Source organism: Paramormyrops kingsleyae, chromosome 10 (genome assembly GCF_048594095.1).
Source record: "Paramormyrops kingsleyae isolate MSU_618 chromosome 10, PKINGS_0.4, whole genome shotgun sequence".
Taxonomy (NCBI): domain Eukaryota; kingdom Metazoa; phylum Chordata; class Actinopteri; order Osteoglossiformes; family Mormyridae; genus Paramormyrops; species Paramormyrops kingsleyae.
This window is the reverse complement of record NC_132806.1, coordinates 28390821-28412476: the sequence shown is the minus strand read 5'-3', so window position 1 is coordinate 28412476 and position 21656 is coordinate 28390821. Positions and strand designations below refer to the sequence as shown.

The window sequence follows — 21656 nt, the reverse complement described above, 5'->3', positions numbered from 1 at the left end:
ACCCCCAGACTGCTAAAGCCAAATGCCAGTAGCGTGAATGGAGCACATACCCAAAATGTTAACATTAAACCTGAGGCTGCCAGACACTCTGATAACATTTGTAGAAAATTTAGCATTTGGAAAATCACTTCTGAATCACGTCAGTCCAGACAGCCAGACTAAATCATTCTTATTTTTAACCCCCAAGCAGACACACAAAGCAGTATGACTAATTGAATTCATAACAAATAGCTTTTGCGTTTATTCAAGTAACTACTAGTAATGTTAAACAAAGACACTAGATAGCTATTCAAAGTATCCATACAGAAGAAAACATTCTCGCTACAATACTGGATGAGAAATGCAGAGCACAAAAGATGCTGGTTTACTGTGTTTTTAAAATACCAAAGCAACACTCAAATAAAAAATCATTGTTTTATTTTTGGATGTGCAATCATTTTCTTGGGTCTTACACACAAGTCACTGATAATTTGTTATAGAAAGTCTGTGTCTGATTTTACAGAAATGGGTGTGTGTTAGAAAATCCACAAAACGGAGAAAACATGATCAGGCCTTACGAACAGCAAGTGCCTGTAAACAGAATCAATCTTAAACCATGCAAACATGCTACAGCTATATGGTAACAGAATAATTGGTTCTGACTTTACATTCCGAATAATGTACGAGTTCTCTAAAACACTGCTTTATAAAGCAAGAACAGTTCTTGGTTTGACAATGCACATGAACACATCATGCACAAAAAAATATAGTATTGCTAATTCAACATTGGTCTTTGGTATAATAAAACAACCATACAAATATTTATTTAGCAAAATATTTTAACCTCTGCATTTTTTCTGGTTCATTTTTATTTTTAAAATTCTGAAAGAAAATCGAGATGCATTTACCCACTGAATGTTCAAGTGTGAGATTATATTCCATAGCAGAAGGAATCATTTTCATAACTTTGGGGTTGCTTTCCTCCTAGATGACTGGTTTTTCTGTGTGGACTTACTGGGAGTGATGCACAGTTCTACTGGAATGACTTCTCAAAACCTTCTGAAAAAGATCCTCTGTAGAAGAAGAAACAGGATCAACAGTCAGACCCATCTGTATACAGACCCTGATCCAAAAAAAACGCTTTCATGGTCGTAATGATTAACTACCGACTTAAAGTTTTATTTCATGCATTCATTGAATTTTCATGCCACACATGAACAGCCTGTCAGACTGTTCCCCTAAGGATTATGCTAACTCTGTCCCTCATTTTTTAAAAATAGCGTAGCCAAAGTATTACCGTTTCTAATGATCTGTGGGCGGGGCTGTAAAGAAAAGATGAAAGACGTCATTCCTCAAGCAGACAACGTATATTTCATATTAACATACCGTGGAGGTTGTCTTACTGTTGGGCTTCCATTTGTCTCTCAGAAAACATTGAAGGCAATTTGTTTTCAACAGGGATCATTTAAAGGAGTTTCGGCAACTCGCGCTAAGGTCTCTAACCTCTGGGTCGCTCGCGGGCAATTCGATAAAAATGTCAGCTTCGTTTTAATGGTAAGATCACATCTGCAGGCCCTAACATTGCCTGCGGACGGTTTACTGTACAGGCCTGCTGATCATTCTCAGTGCTGGAAAGCAGAGGTGTACATTGTTTATTATCTGTAAAAAAGATTGAATGAACCCAGATGGCTCCATACCCTCTGTATAGAGTGGTTTTAGAAACAAAGGGGACCATGGATGAGAAATATTTGACCGCAACATCCTGCGTATCAGGAAAAAAAACCTTGTGGATTTTGAATGGCTCAAAAGTTCTTTGCTTTGGATATCACAACGAAGACAGACGTCCTACTGAATAAGAGGGCTCTGGACCTGAATTACTTAATGAATTACTTACGGCATGTCTGAACACCCGCTGGCCTGCCCTAACATTTGTCTCGTCGCTGACAACCCTGGCAGCTGCAGGGAACCCAAAAAAAGAAAAGAAAAAAACACTGGAGATTAATATGGATCCTGCAGAACTAAGAGGCGACCGAGACGACGAGGTCGACGGCAGGCCTTACGCAAGGGCTTCACGATGGTGTCCATGGCGTGGACGACTCCGTTAGTGGCCATCATGTCGCTTTCTGCCACTTGCACCTTGTTGACGTACAAGGTGCCATTTTTCTGTGGGGGGGGGGGTTGAACCATGTGAGAAAACAGTCAAGTTTCTCAATGGGATTTTTTGCAGTTGTCCAAAAGATAAGTTGCATCCCTTGCTACTCCTATCTACCACCAAGCTTGCTACTACCTCCTACGTGTACTATACTAGTATTCCTTGTACTGATACTTATTGCTTACTAACTATTGATTGTATTGGGATTAATACTTGTAGCATTGCTATTCCTCCTTCCACTAGTATTATTAGCGCTACCGGTACTAATCCTACTTCTCAGAGTACTGCCACTGATCACGCCCTTGCTCCCCTTCAGCCCTGGAGATACCTCACCATGCTTAGCTCTAGGTTCTCCCCCTGCAGCGGCTGCAGCCTGGTGTGGGATCCCGCTCCTCCGCTCACCACCAGCTTCGGGCCGATGTGGTACTTCAGCAGGCTCACCAGCTGCTGAGTGTTACCTGCGGCATTGAGAGCTCGGCTGTCAGGCTGCTCAGCTTCATGTGCTAGTTTGCAAACCAATGCAAGAAGCCCGAACCAATGTAGCAGCCCAGTGTATCAAGTTAAGTCATTATTTGAAGTGAAAGTGATCGTTATTGTTGACACACCACAGCACAACAAAAAAACGTGTCCTCTGCATCCTCTGTGGTATCCTCCTGGTCCGGGATTCGAACCAGCAACCTCTCAACCACAAGCACACTCCCCTAAGCATTAGGCCCCCGCTGCCCTATTATTTAACAGTATGGTGAGTCAGCCAAGTTTTGTGACAGTCTGTCCTTATTATCTGTAGTGACAGTATAGTATTTCATTTAGGCATTTCTGACACACCCACACTGAGTCCGTGGTAGACTATTCAATAATCCCTTTGAGGCTCGCTCACATTCCAAAATAAAAACCGGAGATTAAAATACAGTTCATGGCTGGATTTACAATATTCCAATATGAACCTCGATATAATACTACTCATTAAATATGCATAAAATTGGATTCCACCTCACCACTGAGTTCTGATAACAGAATAGATTAGCTGGACCAAAAATTAATAAACCACATTGACAAGCCAATCACAGCTTTTTAAAAAGAAAACAAATAGACAGATATTTTATCGACAGAATAAGTTTCCTTTACCACCTTAAACAGATCATTCTAATATACAAAGAATACTATATGTTGAAATTAATGCTTACATCTTTTGATATAACAATTATACCATTTGCCACATACCTTAGAGCATTTTATTTGTATTAAAAAAAAAACAGCATTGAATGTCAACCATTATCGCTATTCATTACTTATTAATATCTGCATGCCAAAAGCTTTATAAGCTCCATTTTTGCTTTCTCCTCTACTGATTATGAGGTGAAAGGTGTGGACTTTTGGAAGTTTATCCCTGTGATATTAATAAGCACATATTTTGTTTAACAAAAACACTGTGGAGATGATGTCAGCACAGCGCCGCGCGTGCTCAGGGCCTATCGCGTGCTCAGGGCCTGTCGCGTGCTCAGGGCCTGTCGCGTGCTCAGGGCCTGTCTCGTGCTCAGGGACTGTCGCGTGCTCAGGGCCTGTCGCGTGCTCAGGGCCTGTCGCGTGCTCAGGGCCTGTCGCTTGCTCAGGGCCTGTCGCGTGCTCAGGGCCTGTCGGCTCGGGATGCTGACTTTGGGGAGTGTAGCAGCTCTGAGGCCCCACTAACTGTTGTAATTTTTATCGAACACTCTGTATGACTTTACTTAGAATAATATTATTCGGTGCAATTGCCTTCGATTTACGTAAAGAAACGTTGGATAAACTGCAGGTTATACAAGTTACAAACGGAATCTTTACTGAAAACAAAATTACAAACATTACATTACACAAAAATTGCACTGAAAAAAGCTGCATAAATCGTACGGTGGCACCAGGCATCCTGGACACGGGAATCTTAACAGATGCAGTGGTTATTGTTAGCTACAAAACTAAACTCGAATTCTAACGCTACCAGCTGTTTGGCTGCAGAGCCAGCCTGAAGCGCTGAGTCAGGGTGATTGCCTAAGGGTGGCCTGCAGCCGAGTTTGTGGGTGAAACTGTTCCAGTGAAGGCTGGTGTCTCAAGGGGAAATGGTTTAGCATTCAGGCTAGTAGAAACATGATTCACCAGGTGGAAGTCTGCTTTGAAGCCTGCATGGAGATTAATGGTGGACACGGGACACGATAGATTACCTCACAGCTGAGGCCTGGGCACTGTAGGCGGCCTGAAGCAAATTATTTTCCCCAAAAATGATACAGTACGTTGGTGAGCCACACATCCAACCCTGAGTCAGACTTTATTTTCTGCTGATTCCCCAGATGAGATTCTGTTGCTAAGGAAACAGAACACTCAAACATGGGACAGCCAATAGGAAATGTTTCCAGTTGCCGAGAAAATGGTGACTGTAGTTCCTTCTCAAAAATTTAAAGAAAAACCTTCACATGGCTTCAGAGAGTAATTCTTGAAAAATCCCCGTGAATCACAGCTCTGCTTTAGCTCTCCTCTTACACTCCAAGTACAAACAGACCTTTCCCTTCCCTCTGTGCCCTTTGTGCCACACTGATGGTGTACAAAGACAAACACGTCTTTCACTTGCTAACAGGAGACATGTCATGACGCTGTGCAGTGTCAACCTAGCAGGAAAAACACACCGTTTATATCTGAAGTGAATCTCGAGGTGTTGGAATATAAAACTTGCTTGGCATTCTGTATCGCTGCAGTTCAGTAATGATATATCCAACGTGTCGGCTTTTGTTGACGTGGCTGCGGCCTACAGTGCTTAACCCACAATCCCAAAGGCCAGCATGACACCGTTTGTTCTATCAAAAGCATGGCTGGTCTGTTGCCGGTCATGAGAGAGGTAGGAGCTTGTTGCATTGGCATGAGGCCTGCTAGGGCAGAAAAGCGGTGGCAAATTACCCATGATCCTGTTCCGCTCTGTTGAGCTCATGCTGTGGAAAGCCACGTTGGTGGGAGCGAAGACGGTGAAGAAGCCTTTCTGGTTCAGCAGCTCTGTCAGGCCTGCCTTCTGGATCTGGTCTACCAGTATGCTGAAAGGGTAACATCAGTCACCACTCATCCCTCTTGCTCCCCACCGGCAACATAAACGAGACCTAAATCCTCCAGCTCGACAGGCTACAGGTTTATTCGAGGTGATATTTGATGACTTGGGGGAGATCCCGGGAACATCCGAGAGCCGAACCAAGTTAGGTCATCTTGCCTCTTGAGTGAAGGAACAGCAGAAGATGAATAGCGGAAGATAAGGACACAGCCCTTTATTTCCATTCGAGAGACACCCCGAGAGTGGGTGGGGACCAGCTGCTTTGAGCCCCACACAACTCTGCTAAAGTCATTAAAATAAAACACTGCCAGTTCTCAACACACTGAGACTCTATTAAAGGTAGCTGCAGGGTTTTAATTATGATGTCATACAATACAGTTATGATGTCATTTGTTGGTCATCAGCATTTTGCATCTAGCTGTTTTGCCTTATAAAGTCTATTTAAACTCCATACCTGAGTGAAGCATTGCATGAACTGTCACAACCAGAGAATGTTCCGGGTACCTGAAACGGTTGTCCGCCTTCAGCACATCCATGACAGTCCCCATCGGTGGGGTCAGGACCTTGTCCATGGTAAATAGGGTGGCAAAGCGGCCAGTCTTGTCATGGGCGGCAATGCAGGCGTTCTCGATGCACAGGTTCTGGGTTGCGGGGGGGAAGGTTTGAGAGGTCACAGGGTCATGGTGACATCACAGCTCTCCCTAAAATAGGACTAGGACGCGTCTTACGCTTTCCATCGCCGAGCGGAAACGTGAAACCGCGGAAATCTCACTCACTGAGAAAGTCACCACTTACAGGAAACGTTTAGTTTAAAACAACCCAGTCGCAGGTGAAGCTCTGAGCTTCCCTGCAATACGACCTTCAAGCAACGAAAATCTCATCAGTCAACAGTAAAAGAAAAGAAAGAATATTAATGTGAAAAACAAATGTTTCTGGTGATTGGCCCACACTAAAAACACAGATGTAATTCATATGCCCTATGGGGCATTTTTCTCCATAATCATCTCCAAAGTATACATATCTGTCAAGGTTACTTTTTGGGAACATATGCGTGAACCAGTCTAGCATTCTCATCAACCACTGCACCCACTAGAACTCAAAGACAGATGACCTGGCCCTTCCATGTGCTCACATTGCGGTAGGCAAACACTCGGAGCTTCAGCCCCCCAAGGGTCTCCAATATCTGCTCATCATACAGGTGCTTGGAGGACAGCTGCTTCTTCAGAATATGGTTCCTCAGCAGCTTCTTGTTCTCAGAGTTGAGCGTCATGCTGCCGCCTGATGAAGCAGAAATGCTGGCATGAGTACTGTAGCAGTGGACTGATCAGCCCATATTAGACCGTACTGTACAGTCCCTTAAAAGGCACTGCAGTTTCTCATTGCTATGAAGTGCCAACCCAGTAACTGTTTCCACTATGAATCTTGGGACAGCAGAGCTATGTGAACTGCGATGCATTGTGAACATTCCTAGGCTAGGAATGGCGTCTATCCTTACCTTTGAAGGCTTCATTCTGAGGAGCCAAGATGGTCAAAGCTTCAGAACCAGACAGGTGGGACCTCAATCCAGCATCAACAAAAAGCTGCGTGGCTATCGATTGAGGTGACCCCTGCAGCAGTTCTAGCAGGGTCTTGGCTGCAAATTGAACCAGAGAAATGCAATGGGTGAATTCCGAGAGAGTGTGTTTATAACTGCTTGCTTCATTTGTATACCCGTGGTTTCACAGACCTCTGCCAGTCGGATGTGGGCCGGACCTACAAACATCTCATACCAAAGACTGTAACCTCTCCTCTTAGAATCTGCATTACGGTGGTAAATTTACAAGCAGCAGTTCCTTCTACTTTCTTTTTCATTCATGATTTCATTTATATAGGGAATGTCAGCAACGCTTGGTCAAGTGCTGCAGGGTCGCGTCGTACCCGAGTCGGGGATAAGAAGCTCGTTGATGTAGTGGATGACACCGTTGGTTCCGAGCACATCTGTTTTGGTGACGATGGCCTTGCCGTTGAGGGTCATGTCAGTGCCATCGCAGCCCACTTCAAGCACGGTGCCCTGCAGGGTCTCCAGAGGGGTGCCAGCCACAATAGACTCAGAGCACTGAATGTTCTTCAGAATGTGGTAGTTCAGCAGGTCTGGACAAATGCAAGGAGTTGCCTTTGCAGTTACAGACTGTCAAAAAGCTTAAAGATATGGAGAAGGTCTTTCATCTCGATTATGATGTAATGACATTCTGCTAGCACCCTTACAGATTGTGTAAACAGTGCTACTGCTCTATAATGCTCCCCGAACCACTCACTACTGTGCAAATAGGTAAGACCTTCAATGGAAAATTTGGAATCTGCGCAGCACTAACCTCTCAGAGCAATAGGATCACCAAGAATCCTGGTCAGAGTTTCATGCGGAATCTTCTCGAAGGCCTCATTGGTTGGTGCAAATAGAGTGTACTGACCATTGCTCTCCAGCACGGAGGTCAGGCCAGCAGCGGCCACTGCAGTCTGAAGCATACGGAGGTACACTCTCACACAGCAAACCTGGCAGCAAATGGGCTACCTCATTGCTTAAGATTCTTAAGCAGATCTTGCCAAAAGATTACTTAAGTCCCAGCCATAACATTCCAATAAGACAACACAATGACCTGATATTGTCCATTCCAGCACTTAACTGTGTTAATCTATCATGGGGATATATGTCATAAAAAGGGATATGTCTGTCAGAAACATAAGCTCCCGTGTAAATGTAAGCATATAATAAGTTGAGCTAAACCCACCCGCAGGGTGTCTAAGTTGTCATCAGTATCAATGAAGGAATGAATGTCATTGGTGATGGCTGTGATGACCCGGTCAACCACGTGGACAATCCCATTGGTCGCTTGCTGGTCTGTCTTCACTAGACGGGCACAATTCACAGTGATAACCTAGCGAGAAGAAGTAACATCGTCCATAACACATTATAGCAGTGCCATGAAAGTTCTCTGCCTCTGTGTTTTCAACAGCACTGTTTTTAACCCACTAAAATCCATGATGAGTAATGCTTCACATTAACTGCACCTTCATAATACCTTTATAATGCATTTGTAGAACATTCATAAGCAGCGTGCAAGCATACCTTAACATTTCATAACCTTGTTATTATCATATAATGCTTGTTATTAATGTATATTTAAGCTGTGAAGGGATGTTAGGATGTTAACGCATACTTATTGTGCATGCTGCTTATGAATGCATTATGAATGCATTATGAATGCATCATAAACGTGCACTGAATGTTCCACAAATGCAAAATGAATGCATTATGAAGGTGCACTTAATGTAAAGCGCTACCACATGATCTACTTTAAACTGAACCTTTGATCTTCTTCAAACTTTCAAAGAGTATCTGAACTTAAAACCTAAGCAGCGAAGACACCAGCTGGGAAATTGAACTTTGGAGTATAGCGAAGACTTCACATCATCCTTCTTAATAACACAACTTAATCCATCACTGAAGGCTGCCCACCAATGGGAATTGATGCCGGAGCCCAAGCACGACTGGAAATTGGTGTATTGAAGGGCACGACTCACTCCATTGGGGTAGTGGTGAATGTGGACATTGAAATCCTGGTACATGGATGAGTAGGCAGAGTTGTGCTTGAGGTCATCAGAGGTCAGGCGCCGGTTGACCATATGGTAATGCAGAGCGTTGAGCAGCTCAATGTTGACGTTGCTTACGAGAGCATCCAGGATTTCCTGAGAAAGTGAAAGATTAATCTTACTTTCCTTCCGTGCTGTTAGTGCTCATAAGTGATCCTTCACACCGCCGCACTGGTAGCCTGAGCTCATATTTGCAACATAATGCAAAAAAATACATCATATTGATTTATTTCCAAAAGCAAATACTTTATGCAAACAAAAGGCACTTCATTAAAATCTCAAAACACAGAACTAACAGAAAAGCATACTGGAGATTATTATGACCCACCATTAGGACAAAAGAAGGTAAGCGAATATGACTTGTGACGAGTATAGATCAGGTCCAATTGACCTACTGGAATAGTTATTACCTATGACACCCCTATGTATCTTGGTATTTGATGAAGAAATTTCGTGAATTTGAATGTTCTCCTCGTGTTTGCACAGGATTCCACCTACCACTCAGGCTTCTTGCCACAGCCAAAATCATGGCTTTAGGTGAATTGGTGTCTCTGAATTACCCATAATACCATAGTATGTGTTCTGGGGTCGACTGGCATCTGATCTAAGGCATTTTCTAGGATAAGCTCCACGTTCAGTGTAACCCTGCACTCAACAAGCAGTGAAGGAAAATGGATTGTGCTGCCTTTTGGACTGATCTGTGTATCTGTACTGGATAAGCAGCTATGAAAAATTAATGGATGGAAGGATGGATGTTCAATCTCATAAGATAAGGGGCATTTTTCTTCAATTGTGCCATAAATATCTGTTCAGTGACAGCAGCATAGCAACAGAACTAGCAGATTAAATTGAAAACCAATCTGTGTTATTGGTTGAGGTACACAAATAAGACAGTAGAAAACAATCTACTATTCATCGTCCTCGATCGATCAGTCTGCACAGATGATTGTAGAAAACACTGGAATTTAAACTACAGCCTCCTGTCTTGGATAAATTGTTTAGCTTTATCTGCGTGGTGTGACTGGCTGACTGATTCAGCAAACTGATTTGGCTCTAAGAGTTTACCAGCAATCTTTGTATCTTTGGAACAGTGCAAATAAATCGCATTATACCACAGCACTGTTGAATTCTCGAATCTGACTGGTCAGAAGTGTGTTGATTAATTTTCATAGTGCCAGCCAAGCAAATCATAGTAGTAAGTCAATGTGCTTTTATAATCTTTAGTTCTAAGTAACATTACTTAAAATTCCAGAAATAGAACACAATTTCAGATGAATGGAACCTAAGCAAAACGTTTATTCGTTGGCAGAACAGAATAGTTCTATGAATAAATGTGTTTTGTCATGCATTTATCCTTACTTAATTCACAACTCGTTCAGAAGTAAGCATATACAAAAGCCCATTAGGATATGGGCTGAAGGCCGACTGTGAGGATGGACAAAACTATGAATCGAAAGACTATAATGCAGTTCCCGCATCTGGGAATATTACGGACTCACGGCAGACAGCGATTCCCAGGCCTTGTTGCTGGGGGCGAAAAACGTGAAGCTCCCCGGCCCCTCGATCTCAGCCTTCAGCTCGGCTCTCTCGGAGTACATCTGGGTCGTGGTGGCATCAACCACGCCCAGGGTTCTGTAGATGTTCACCAATGGCAGAGCTGGAGAAGGAGAACAACCAGAAGAGCAAAAGTGTTTGAGAAAGCCTAGGACGGTTCCTCAAGGTGACCCTGCTTCATTGGCCTTTAGGGGTGACTTCAGCTAGGCTGGGGCAACATTACTGTAATACGGTTAGCTGTAATATTTTTTGGTATACTGTGGTATTTTTGATATGTAGTGTTATTTTGAAATCTTGGGTCTGCAAATTTTTAAATTTCAAAATACCGTAAAAATTCCATATACCGCAGTATAGGTCAGGACGGTATGATGGTACGACAAGACAGGGTTACACTTCACTTAAAGCAGTCATCATAATGCATTATAGATACCTTTATATCAATTTATAATGGTCAATATAAGCCATTATAAGGCATTATGGAGGTATTTATAGCACATTATAGATGAGAGCATTCATAATGCATGATAAACATGGCTATAATGTGTCATGCCTTTTTATAAATAGTTATAGCCATGTTTATAATGCTTTATGAATGCATTATTATGCATTATGAAGGTATGTGTAATCCATTATGCACGGGTGCTTTAAGTAAAGTGTTACCAAAATTAGCTACTACCCAGGCCTAGTTTCAGCAGGCTGTATTTGGTGTCATCTGCACAACCTCTGACCTGCAGGACACCCTTTTTCCCCAGGGATTCTTTCATAGCCTGGACAGCATTCATAGGTGATGATCCTGTAACAGAAAACACACTGTTATAACGCCTGCAGCAATGCTGATAGACTGGTGTGACTAACCGCTGGCTGTGTATAAGGCCAACGCCCCAAACGCAGACTTCACCACAGTGCCATCACAGCTGGAGATACACACTAGCAAAGGCTGCTTGAATCCTGTAACAGCCACGTGCGTGAGATGACTCACTTTGGGACCCTGTCCCCCCTTTTGCTCCCGGGGTGTACACAATCTTTGTCTCGCCGTTCTGTCTCATGCGCATTTTCACGGTTAGCCTGTTCCAGCCTTCACAACCGACAGCAGCAAATCCCATTTACGGGGAAGCTGATGAAGTCGAGAGCTAGACATGGGATTCTGCCAAGAGCAGAGGTGGAAGCTATCGAAAGCGTCCCGATCGCAAGAGCAGAGGTGGAAGCTATCGAAAGCGTCCCGATCGCAAGAGCTCCCTCATACCACCCAACCTCAGATGCATTTGATTGAGCTGCAGGTCTTTTCCCAGGAAACCTGTTTAATCCTGAAAAGGCAGGACCCCGTGTTTCAATAAATGTTATTGAAGACGGTTCATTTTCACTTTTTTGTGGTCGCATCCAGAACAAGTGTGTCTTTGCTCATAAGTGGCCATTCCAGCTTGTTCAAAATAATTTTATTTAATATAAATAAATGTTCTCAGCTTCACACAAACTGTCAAAACAAGGAGGTTAACATAACCTCTTAGCCATTTCTCAAGTCGTTAGCACAGCATCTATATTGCTCACATTTTTTACACATCTCATCTAGAATAAACATTTGTAGTAGCAATGACTGTAATGATGAATCTTGTAGCAGTTAAATGGAACCTTGCAATAGCCCAATAATTACCTCCGTTTATCTTGGGTTAGCATTTAATTAGTGTTAAGAGGCTAATTTTGCTGCAGATAAATAAGTTGCTTCAGCATGGTTTTATAATAATGTAACATATGATGAGGAAGCGTGACTTTGGGTCATTCGGTGGTCTCACCAAACCAACAAATCATGGTCTGGGTGACTTTGGGAAGTTGGAAAGATACACTTCAAGTGAACCAAAAACCAAGTACCTGATTGACAAGATAGAGCTGAACAGCCAGCCAGGTCAGGACGGACATACGAAACAGATCAGGAATGTTTACAAGACTGGCAGTAAAACAGACTGAAAAATCCACAGAAAAACACACTGGCCATTTGATGAAATTTATATATACCTTAGTTGTTTGGGATAAAGAAAACGATCTGAACAGAGAAAAATAAAAGATGTTTTCAATCATATTTTTCCTCCAATTCTGGCCACAATGTCCTTCATCTGAGAATCAATAAAAATGTTTATATATATATATATAAAATGGCCATTTTGAAAGGCTGGGGCATGCTGGTATGAGAAACCCACATTAATGAATCACGTTATCCTCCATTGTTCTCAAAAGCACCCAGACCAGACATGTCTAGGAATGGAAAATATTAGCAATATTCTCCCCGCCACCCCCCTCTTCATTTTTAAAGCAGTGTTTCTCAACCCAGTCTTCAGGGACCCCTAGTCTACATTTTTGCTCCCTCCCAGCTCCCAGTAGCGAAAATGTGGAATGTCTTGTAGGGAGCTGGGAGGGAGTGGGGCGGGGGGGGGGGGGTCCTTGAGAACAGGGATGAGTATAAACAGGTAAGTGCTTTCGAAGGCAACGAAGAAAACTCTGGATGGGGGAGAGGAACAGAAGGACGTCAGATTCAGCTGCCAGGACTCACTCGGAGGTCATGTGAACAAGCGACCTTTGTACAACTGCGGGCACGTGGTGCAGAAAGAACTCCATTCAGAGGGGGTTTCAGCCAGCAGGGCGACAACAAAGTGGGGGGGCAAACAGACACACACATGGCCCCCAGCAGGAGGTAGAGCAGTAGCTAAGGGAGTGCATGGGTGGAAGGTTTCAGGTTGCCTCTAGAGCAGGGGCATTGGTGCGGGCTGGCCGGTGTGTGCCGTACACACATGTCACCGCCCGGCTGGGCTGGCCGGGTTGTGCCGTACACACATGTCACCGACCGGCTGGGCTGGCCGGTTTGTGCCGTACACACATGTCACCGCCCGGCTGCTGGTGGATCACGTCAATACATTGATGTACATATACAAAAGGCCCTTCTCTCTCTCTCTCTCTCTCTCTCTACACACACACAGAATGCCGTTAAGTTGAACGCCTCATGCTGCATGAAAGAAGTTGACCTTTTGCCCTAGAATGCAATGAGAATTAATTACAATTTAGCCTGACATGCTCTGAATCACTGGATCAAACAAAGCCTGCCCTCAATTACACAGGTGTTTCCTGACCCTTTTCATGATTGCGAGGGTCAATGTCTCTCCTCACGGTACAACCTGCACCTCTCTTTTACAGTTCGACATATCTGGCAATCATTTAAAGTTAGACCCAATGGGAGAGAGTTAAGCTGATTGTAAAATGTGGACCATTAAAAAAAACAAAAAAAAAACACACATCTCCGGGAGTTAATCCAAGAACTTGGGCCAGACTGGAGTTTTACGCTGGTATTTTAATCAAAGCGTAGTGAGGAGGTTATCTGAAAATACCAAGATTACATGCGAAGACTTGGCCACAATCCACCAGACGGCAAGCTAAAGGAAGAGCGTGAAGCAATTTTCAAAACAGACAGCAGCTCGATTCGCCCCCCCCCACCCCCAACATAAGCAATGATGGTAGCCATGGATTTCTGACAAAATAAACAAGTCAAGGCACATGATTGAAAAGCTGTCTAGCAGAAGTATCTGCTTGTTGCATTTGCATTTCCCCAGTGAGGAGACTGTCCCCCCCCATCCCGCCCAGAGGGGGGACGGATGCACAGTAACAGAATGTGATATGAGCAGAATTTGGAGTGAGGTCTTGGCTATCTGGACCTGAACTAACTTGCTTAAAAGGGGAACGATATTATTTAAATGCAGCCTACAGTATAAGCAGTGCAATAAATTCTGCAGTAAGTCTACTAAATTTGTGGCACAAGAGAGCTCCAAGTTTATGGCAGAATGATTAAAGAGTAAAGATTCAACCACCTGTGTAACAAGGAGCCATTTTGTGATGAGTAAACATGCAGGTATCTGGAACAGAGACTCGTTACTCTACATAAATGGACTGAATGATTTTTAAACTGGTAACAAATAATTGACATCACTTGACTGGTTTTGCACTTTAACATGGTACTTCTGGCTTGAAATTTCTGATTATATTAATACATTTTTTATAGATGTTGACATCATATGTGGTGGTGATTACTTGAATAAGATTATCCATTTGCAGAATTAAATATATTTTTTATTATAGTCCCTAGCCTATGACAAGGGCACAAAGAATATTTGTATTAATAGAAACAATCCTTATAATTTATGTTCTAAGTCGCACACATAACCATCTGTAATTTGTGGGTGGAAAATCACCCTTCCCTAACGGGTTCCCACCTTATGTGACCTGCGAGGAACCCCACCCAGGAAGACAAACCGCATAAAGACGGGATTGTTGGCCTGTTTGCAGAGCGGACTCCCAGGCATCGACAAAAGCTCATATATTTGGAGTCTTCGGGGGGGAGGGTCCCTGAAGGATGCCTGCAAACCCTCTGCGCTGTGAGCCAATGGACGACTGACACAGAGACCATTTTCACCTGCGAGTCCTCTCTCAGGAGCTGCGGGAGGGTGATTCCTTAGTTACGAAGAATCATGAGTCAGGAAGATACATTCAGCGGCAGTCCTGGTGCCCTTGGAAACAATTTGTTTGCGTGTTCAGACAAAAGTGGCCGGTTTTTAAAAGCTACTGATCAGCTTTAGCAACACGGTCTCTCTGATGAGCCATAAAAGTAGATCTTGGCCGGTTTTCAACTGACGAGGGAAGAGATTTTCAGACACAGTAAAAACGCATTTGCACTATTAAAGGTCTGAATGGTTGGTTCGTACAATAACATTTGGTTTTAAGAGTTTCTGACTGCTGCACCCCACAGATGGTCATATGAAAACATTTCTGTACGGAATGTAGTTTCTTTTTCCAATTACATTTATATAAGAAATTACATTATATTTATTTAGCAGATGCTTTTACTGAAAGTGACATGTACAGGTGGGAGAGCAGAGTCCCCCAGAGCCTTAAAGGGGCAGCGTGTGGCTCAGTGGGCTAAGCCTGTGTGCCTGTAATCTGAAGGTTGCTGGTTCAAACCCAGCCTCAGCACTTCTGTGGGTCCTTAAGCAAGGCCCTTAACCCCCAGCTCTTCAAGCGCCCCATAGGTGGCTGCTCTACCAAGAGCAGGTTGAGGGAGGTGTAAAAACAATAAAGTATCTTAAAAAAAAAAAGCCCAGGGTTGATATGATTACTCTCTTAGACATGGGATTCTAACCCACAACCTTAAAGGCCAAGGGCATATTGGACTTGAGTCAGTAAAGCTTAATACAGGCTAAAGGTCATTCACCTGTGTTATTTTTGACTATCTTGGCCAATTCGACACTGTGCAGTATCAGGTGCGGTACTGAAAAACAAAGAACTAGCTGTCGATTACCGGATGCAGCCAGGCTTCAGTGCTGCTAATCTTGCTAAAAGGTATTAGCAAGCCTACAGAAAGAAGCAGGAAAGTATCCTCTAAATAGGCCTGGTGTCAGATGCAAAAATGTTTGAAAGACATAACTAAATAGCTATAAAATTATCATCAATATAGCTGTCGGGGCTGAAAAAACATTGGGTAAAATACAGCATAAAGAAGCCAGAAAAACTGTATATAATTATTTGAGGGGCTGCTACTGCTCTGTGTAACATCTGTTTACAGCCCAATCTTTATCGCACTAACAATTCAATGATCTGTGTGATTTACATCCAAGTGCAAAAACACAAATATGTATTTTGCGCACAGTTGTGGATTAATGTCATAAACCGGCAATCACTCACATCCCACGAAAAACCCAAAGTAGGCAGCCATGCATTAACCTGCGACCAGTCATGCAACAAACCCATGCAACCATGCATGCATAGATGTCACACAGGTAACCATGCACTAAACCCCTTGCAGGTGATGAATTTGCACCATGCAGCTGGCCTACAACCAGGTGGATAAGCAACTGAATTTCTTCAGTAAATGCCCAACTGTACAAACAGTAGAAACTATGCACATCGCACTGAAAAAGGAATCTTATAAGCAACTAGAATATGGTGGCTTCATCCATTTTGTATGCTCAGTTAATCGCTCAATGGCTGCCGACGCAATCAGTTCAAACTCAGTTAAATATATCGAGCAATTATTGCTGACCAGAAATAAAGCAGCAATCTCCCTGATCTTCAGAGAAACACGCCACTATATTGCTAAATAAAACCGCAGTTAAAAAGCCATGACATTAAATGCACTGCAGTACTCTTTGACCAAGCTATGATGAATTGATAAAGAAATGCACTTCATAATCAATGAGTAAATATTATACCCATGATACAGAACCTCAAACATCTCTCCTGGCCATTTCACACTTCTTTCCGAAGGACATCTCTCAAAGCAGACATCTGACCTGCGTTTGCCCCAATGCATACTTCCACGTCCCTAGAATGTCAGTCCCAATGACTTTGACTATACCTGGCTCCCCCATTGAAACGTTATATGTTAGTGACGTCAATCAAAATTAGCATGTGCCAATACCGGTGCAAAGAAAAAGAAAAAAAACAAACAATTCATCTCCAACACAGCAAACTGACAGAGAGCATTATTTCCATCCCATGATGCCATGTTTATTACCCCAGTACAGTAGCCACTGGAAAGTCTCCAAAAAGCTTTTATCCAGCATTAGTTTCAGATGCTCTATGTAGGTATGCAGGACTGTTATTTTACTCAAGAAGCTACACTGCTAATTGACAAGCATTTACCCACAAACAGACCAGCTTTACATGTTTCATGCAGAAACCTGACTAATTCTTTGCCTGATTTAAACTTAAGAGGTGTGAAATTTTGGAAACCACCTTGGTAACGCTTTACTTAAAGCTGCCCTTTATAATGCATTATAGATACCTTCATAATGCATTATAACGGTCAGTATAAGAATTAATAAAGCATTATAGATACCTTCATAATGCATTATAATGGTCAATATAAGAATTAATAAAGCATTATAGATACCATCATAATGCATTATAATGGTCAGTATAAGAATTAATAAAGCATTATAGATACCTTCATAATGCATTATAATGGTCAGTATAAGAAATAATAAAGCATTATAGATACCTTTATAATGCATTATAATGGTCAATATAAGAATTAATAAAGCATTATAGATACCTTCATAATGCATTATAATGGTCAGTATAAGAATTAGTAAAGTATTACAGCATCTTCTATTGGCAGACATAAGGCATTATAGTGTTGAGTATAATAATTTATAAGCTTCAATGAAGCTGTCATCTATAATGCACTATAGATACCTTCATAATGCATTATAACGGTCAATATAAGAATTAATAAAGCATTATAGCATCTTCTATTGACAATCATAAGGCATTATACTGTTGATTGTAATCCTTTATAACCGTCAGTGAAGTTCTCCTCTATAATGCACTATAGACACCTTCATAATGCAATATAATGGTCAGTATAAGCATTAAAGATGCTTTGTACTGCATTATGAAGGTATTTATAGTGCATTATAGATGAGAGCTTCATAAAGCATTCATAATGCATAATTAAAATGTCTACAATGTGTTATGCCTTTTTATAAATATTTATGAATGTGTTCCTAGATTCTTAAAGACATGGCATTCATAGAAAGTGTTACCAAAATCTACATATCTAAAAGTTACCCCTCATGTTTGGATTAAAGCCCGATCTTCTGTTTGTAGCTTCAGGTAATAATGTGGAAGCCCTCTGGTCAATGAGAATTGACTAGATAAATAAATATATTTAACAAACATTTTAATTACTAGCCAGAACAATTGTCCGGAGTGAGTTGGGTCAGTACCACTGGCATTTGTTTTCAGGACCATAACTAGTCTATTCCACGTGGCTTACAAACTTATGTCAATTCAACACAGTTTTTGGTAGTTTGACACTTTCACAAAGCATGATGTTTTAATAAGATGTGGTGTAATAAGAAACATGCAGAACAGATTTTAACAAAAGATGGAATGTCACAACACGTGCAAGAAATTACTCCACAAGGAGATTCCGAGCTGTGCGGCTCTGATTGGGAGATATTGCATGTTTCGGAATAACTGTACTTCAGAGGAAATGAGGCGTTTATCGATGGACATTTCCAGTAAGCTTCTTGATGAAACACAACAAGGAATCACAAAATGTCTTCTTGGACTGCTAAAGCCTTCACACATTCTTGATAATTAAGAAACGCGTAACTACATTCAGTGCTATAAGAGAATTTCATTCTTCTTACTTATTACTATTATTAAATTCAAGACATTAAAGCATTAAAATAATTACAGCGACAAACAACAAATCAAATCAAACAGTGAAAGAGAAACATCACGAGGTTCCTCATCGGTGGCTTTGCATAGATTTTGTATAATTTATATTCTTATAACAATGAAACTCCCTGATCCGGATAAGCAGATTGAAAAAGGATGGATGGATGGATGATAATAATGGAGCTACAAGTGACAGATGCTTAAATACCTCCAGGAAGTTGGAGTTGCCACTCTGGTACAAAAAACTGTGCCCAAGCATGTCAAAAAAAAAGACATCACTTCTGTATTATGGGGCCAAGCATTTCCCCACTAATGTATTTACAAGACATTTGTAATGTTGAATTCTGATCAACTTCTCCCCAGTTTTGGAGTCCACCATTTGGTCGCCCAAAAAGAAAAACTTTCCACAAAGTCTGACAAAAAACGATCAGTTCATGGCCAAGCATAACCAGCATGGATTACTGATAGTGGTTCACGTTTGTCTTAAAATCTGCTTAAATAACAGTAGGAAGTTCATTTTATTAGCAGCTGCGGGGTTTATTGCGTTTGCAGAGTAATACAAAGTCTGAAATTGAAGGCACTCAGATTTGCACTCGTAAGCATAAAATATCAGCAATTTCAACATATTTTCATGAACACCTCGCTTTATTTTTTCAGAGAAACTTCTTGGGCTGAGTCATCATCGTTTCTGCTTTACTGGAACGAAACCGATGCCTGCAGCAGTTCCTTAAAATTACAGCAAAATAACCAAAAACAGTATAAAACGGGAACGTATAGTACAATTTCATCTCCTGATAACACAAATTTGATTCCAGAATTCTTTCTCAGCTAGAAATGATGTTGCGATTTATTATTCCACATGGAGTGCTTTAACAAATTGACTTAAAAAGAAATTAAATGAATTTGGAACTTATTAAAATCCATCCGTGGGAAAATGCATATGAAATGGCGAAGGTTTTACGACACACTGTGGTCAATAACTTTCCCAAACCGTTTACTTACGTCGGTTTGCCGCAGATCTTGCGGTGGTACCACTGCTTGCAGTTGGTAAAATATTTCTTGTTAGTCCCTTGCATCTGTTGCATTGCACACACATTGGGTCTAAAAAGTAATGGGACACGCGTAGTTAGAAATTAATAATACAATAAATGTACGTGATTTATTTACGTTGGCAATGCATAACGTTATTTCTGCATCTCTAGCTAAAAAGTTATGTGCATAGTATGCTGACGTTTAACTTTATTAAGCACTGTTATGTTCGTTTTCATATAGAACATGCAAAACAAAATAAAATGAGCAAAACTAAAATACACTCTGGGACATTGTTTCGTAAAGTAATCAAAAACTTGAGCACGCTAGAGCCAGGAACAGTTTATATTAGCAAATAGATGCATTGCAAAACACAAAAGATCAATGAATTAACGAAACCTCCCGCACTTGTGTGTAACCAAGACGAGTTTGCCTACCCATGTTGTCTTCCTCTGATTCTGCTATGTTGAAGGACTGACTGATAAGGTGTCTTTGCAACGCAAAATGCCGCAATTAAAGACAGACCCAGGCTGAACAAAGCGAAGCGCTTCATCTTTCTGGCTTTCGATGTTTAGCGTCCCTCTAAGCGCCGGTTTTAAAGTCCTGTGGGTTGAAGGTAACTCAAGGGACGCGTCTTTAATATATACGGAGACAAAAGACGTTTTCACTTGGGGAGGGGCTTTGCAAGCTCCGCAATTTGAGATATTCTGGCAGCGGCCTCATATACGAACATTATGCTGCTATTTATTCATGAGGCGTATATCCCCTGCCGAATCTAAACAGTTCTAGGTTTGTTGTGCATTTGGATTTTTGCTGAGCCATGGAACATATACTATTTCATTATAGTGAGAGCCAATCCATCTTTTTCTTTTCAGTGATAATTATATTATTATAATAATTAATCTATAATTGTATTGGTAGTTGCTGTAATTTTAAGGTTGGTCCACATGAACAAGCAGTCGCTATGCAGTGAATTTCGCATAAAACCCCTATTGCCAGGTAACAGCAGAGATTAAGGCCCCAAGGAAAGACAAGCAGCTTTTCCTTGATAAAACTGCCAGATAATTTCATGTGAGCAAAGGGACTGTTGACCTTGATTTCTGTCTCCTCTGGAGCAGACCTAAGCTTTATTGTGGGGGGGGGGGGGTTAACTGGCTGTTGGATAAACCCTTGAATTGTATTACTTGTTCACTGTAAACGACAGTGCAACCAGACTTCCTCTAAAGTACTGTGTAACTGGGTGAGCAGAAAAAACCACTGCGTTTGGTTTGCGGCCAAATCGGTTGTAAGGCACCCTGTACGGTCATCTGTAGACCACCATAATACAAGGGAGGCAATAGACTGCTGGGTCAGGGGGCCGGGTGCAGCCCTCCGCCTAAAATTTATACCCCCTGTAATGACGAAAGTCTAATGCCTGCCAAGTAATTAATGTCTTAGGTGACTGATACTTGCGCCATGTGTCTCTAAAGCTCGAAACAGCTGCTTTGCGTGTCAACAAATGCGTGACATGCATTTCCCCACAGTCGCTCCCTCCCGTGTCGGCAGTAAGGGCAAATGACCCTGTTGTGATTCCACTTTGATGACAGTTCTGGCCAGTTGGGGGACCCTTGCCGCAGATCACTGTACGTCACTGTTGCCTCCAGAAGAATTTGCATTAATTCATTAGCAGCCATTTGAGTTGAGTTGATTAAGATCTCTGATGCTGGCTGTTCCGACGAACGAGCCAAGATTGAGTCAGGCAGTAAAAGTTTGTATGAATGAGGGCCCTGGGGTGCGTCTCGAGGTTAAGTGGCAGAAAACCTCAGGAGGAAAGCACCACAGAGGGCACGTCCATGTTTACTGTGTGCAATAAAGACCCCCTTCTTCCCTGGTAGTGCTGCCAGTCTCGAAGGAACTTAAGAGCACAGCGTTGAGAAATCGCTACTCCCCTCTCCAGCGCCGGAAAAAGATTAAAGGAAACCTTAAAAATGCAGGGGTGAAATTCTCGAGGTAACTCTAGACCTTGTTAAAGTGTAGGTCCTGAATTCCACGCCC

At 42.1% G+C, this 21656-nt stretch overlaps 1 protein-coding gene across 1 annotated transcript; it reads right to left on the bottom strand.

The window, feature by feature from the left end:
- Nucleotides 1–217: 217 nt before the first annotated feature.
- On the bottom strand, nt 218–20305 carry tgfbi (transforming growth factor, beta-induced). Its single transcript, XM_023797705.2, has 17 exons — nt 20060–20305; nt 19596–19694; nt 11102–11166; nt 10319–10476; nt 8751–8915; nt 7958–8104; nt 7544–7685; nt 7110–7322; nt 6688–6825; nt 6325–6470; nt 5697–5833; nt 5051–5181; nt 2465–2589; nt 2040–2142; nt 1874–1935; nt 1277–1301; nt 218–1052 (listed from the first exon to the last, which is right to left on the bottom strand). The coding sequence occupies exons 1-17, from the start codon at nt 20173–20175 to the stop codon at nt 991–993; spliced, it is 2034 nt and encodes a 677-aa protein (XP_023653473.1). The 5' UTR covers nt 20176–20305; the 3' UTR covers nt 218–990.
- Between the last annotated feature and the right edge of the window lie 1351 nt (nt 20306–21656).

What these genes read in the sequence shown, in the direction of transcription:
- tgfbi (XM_023797705.2), bottom strand. Translation starts at nt 20,175, where the DNA reads ATGAAGCGCTTCGCTTTGTTCAGCCTGGGTCTGTCTTTAATTGCGGCA. An exon ending in CCTGGGAATCGCTGTCTGCC is followed by an intron (nt 8,916 to 10,318) that starts GTGAGTCCGTAA and finishes TCACTTTCTCAG; the next exon opens with GAAATCCTGGATGCTCTCGT. An exon ending in TTCACCACTACCCCAATGGA is followed by an intron (nt 8,105 to 8,750) that starts GTGAGTCGTGCC and finishes TCTTCTCGCTAG; the next exon opens with GTTATCACTGTGAATTGTGC.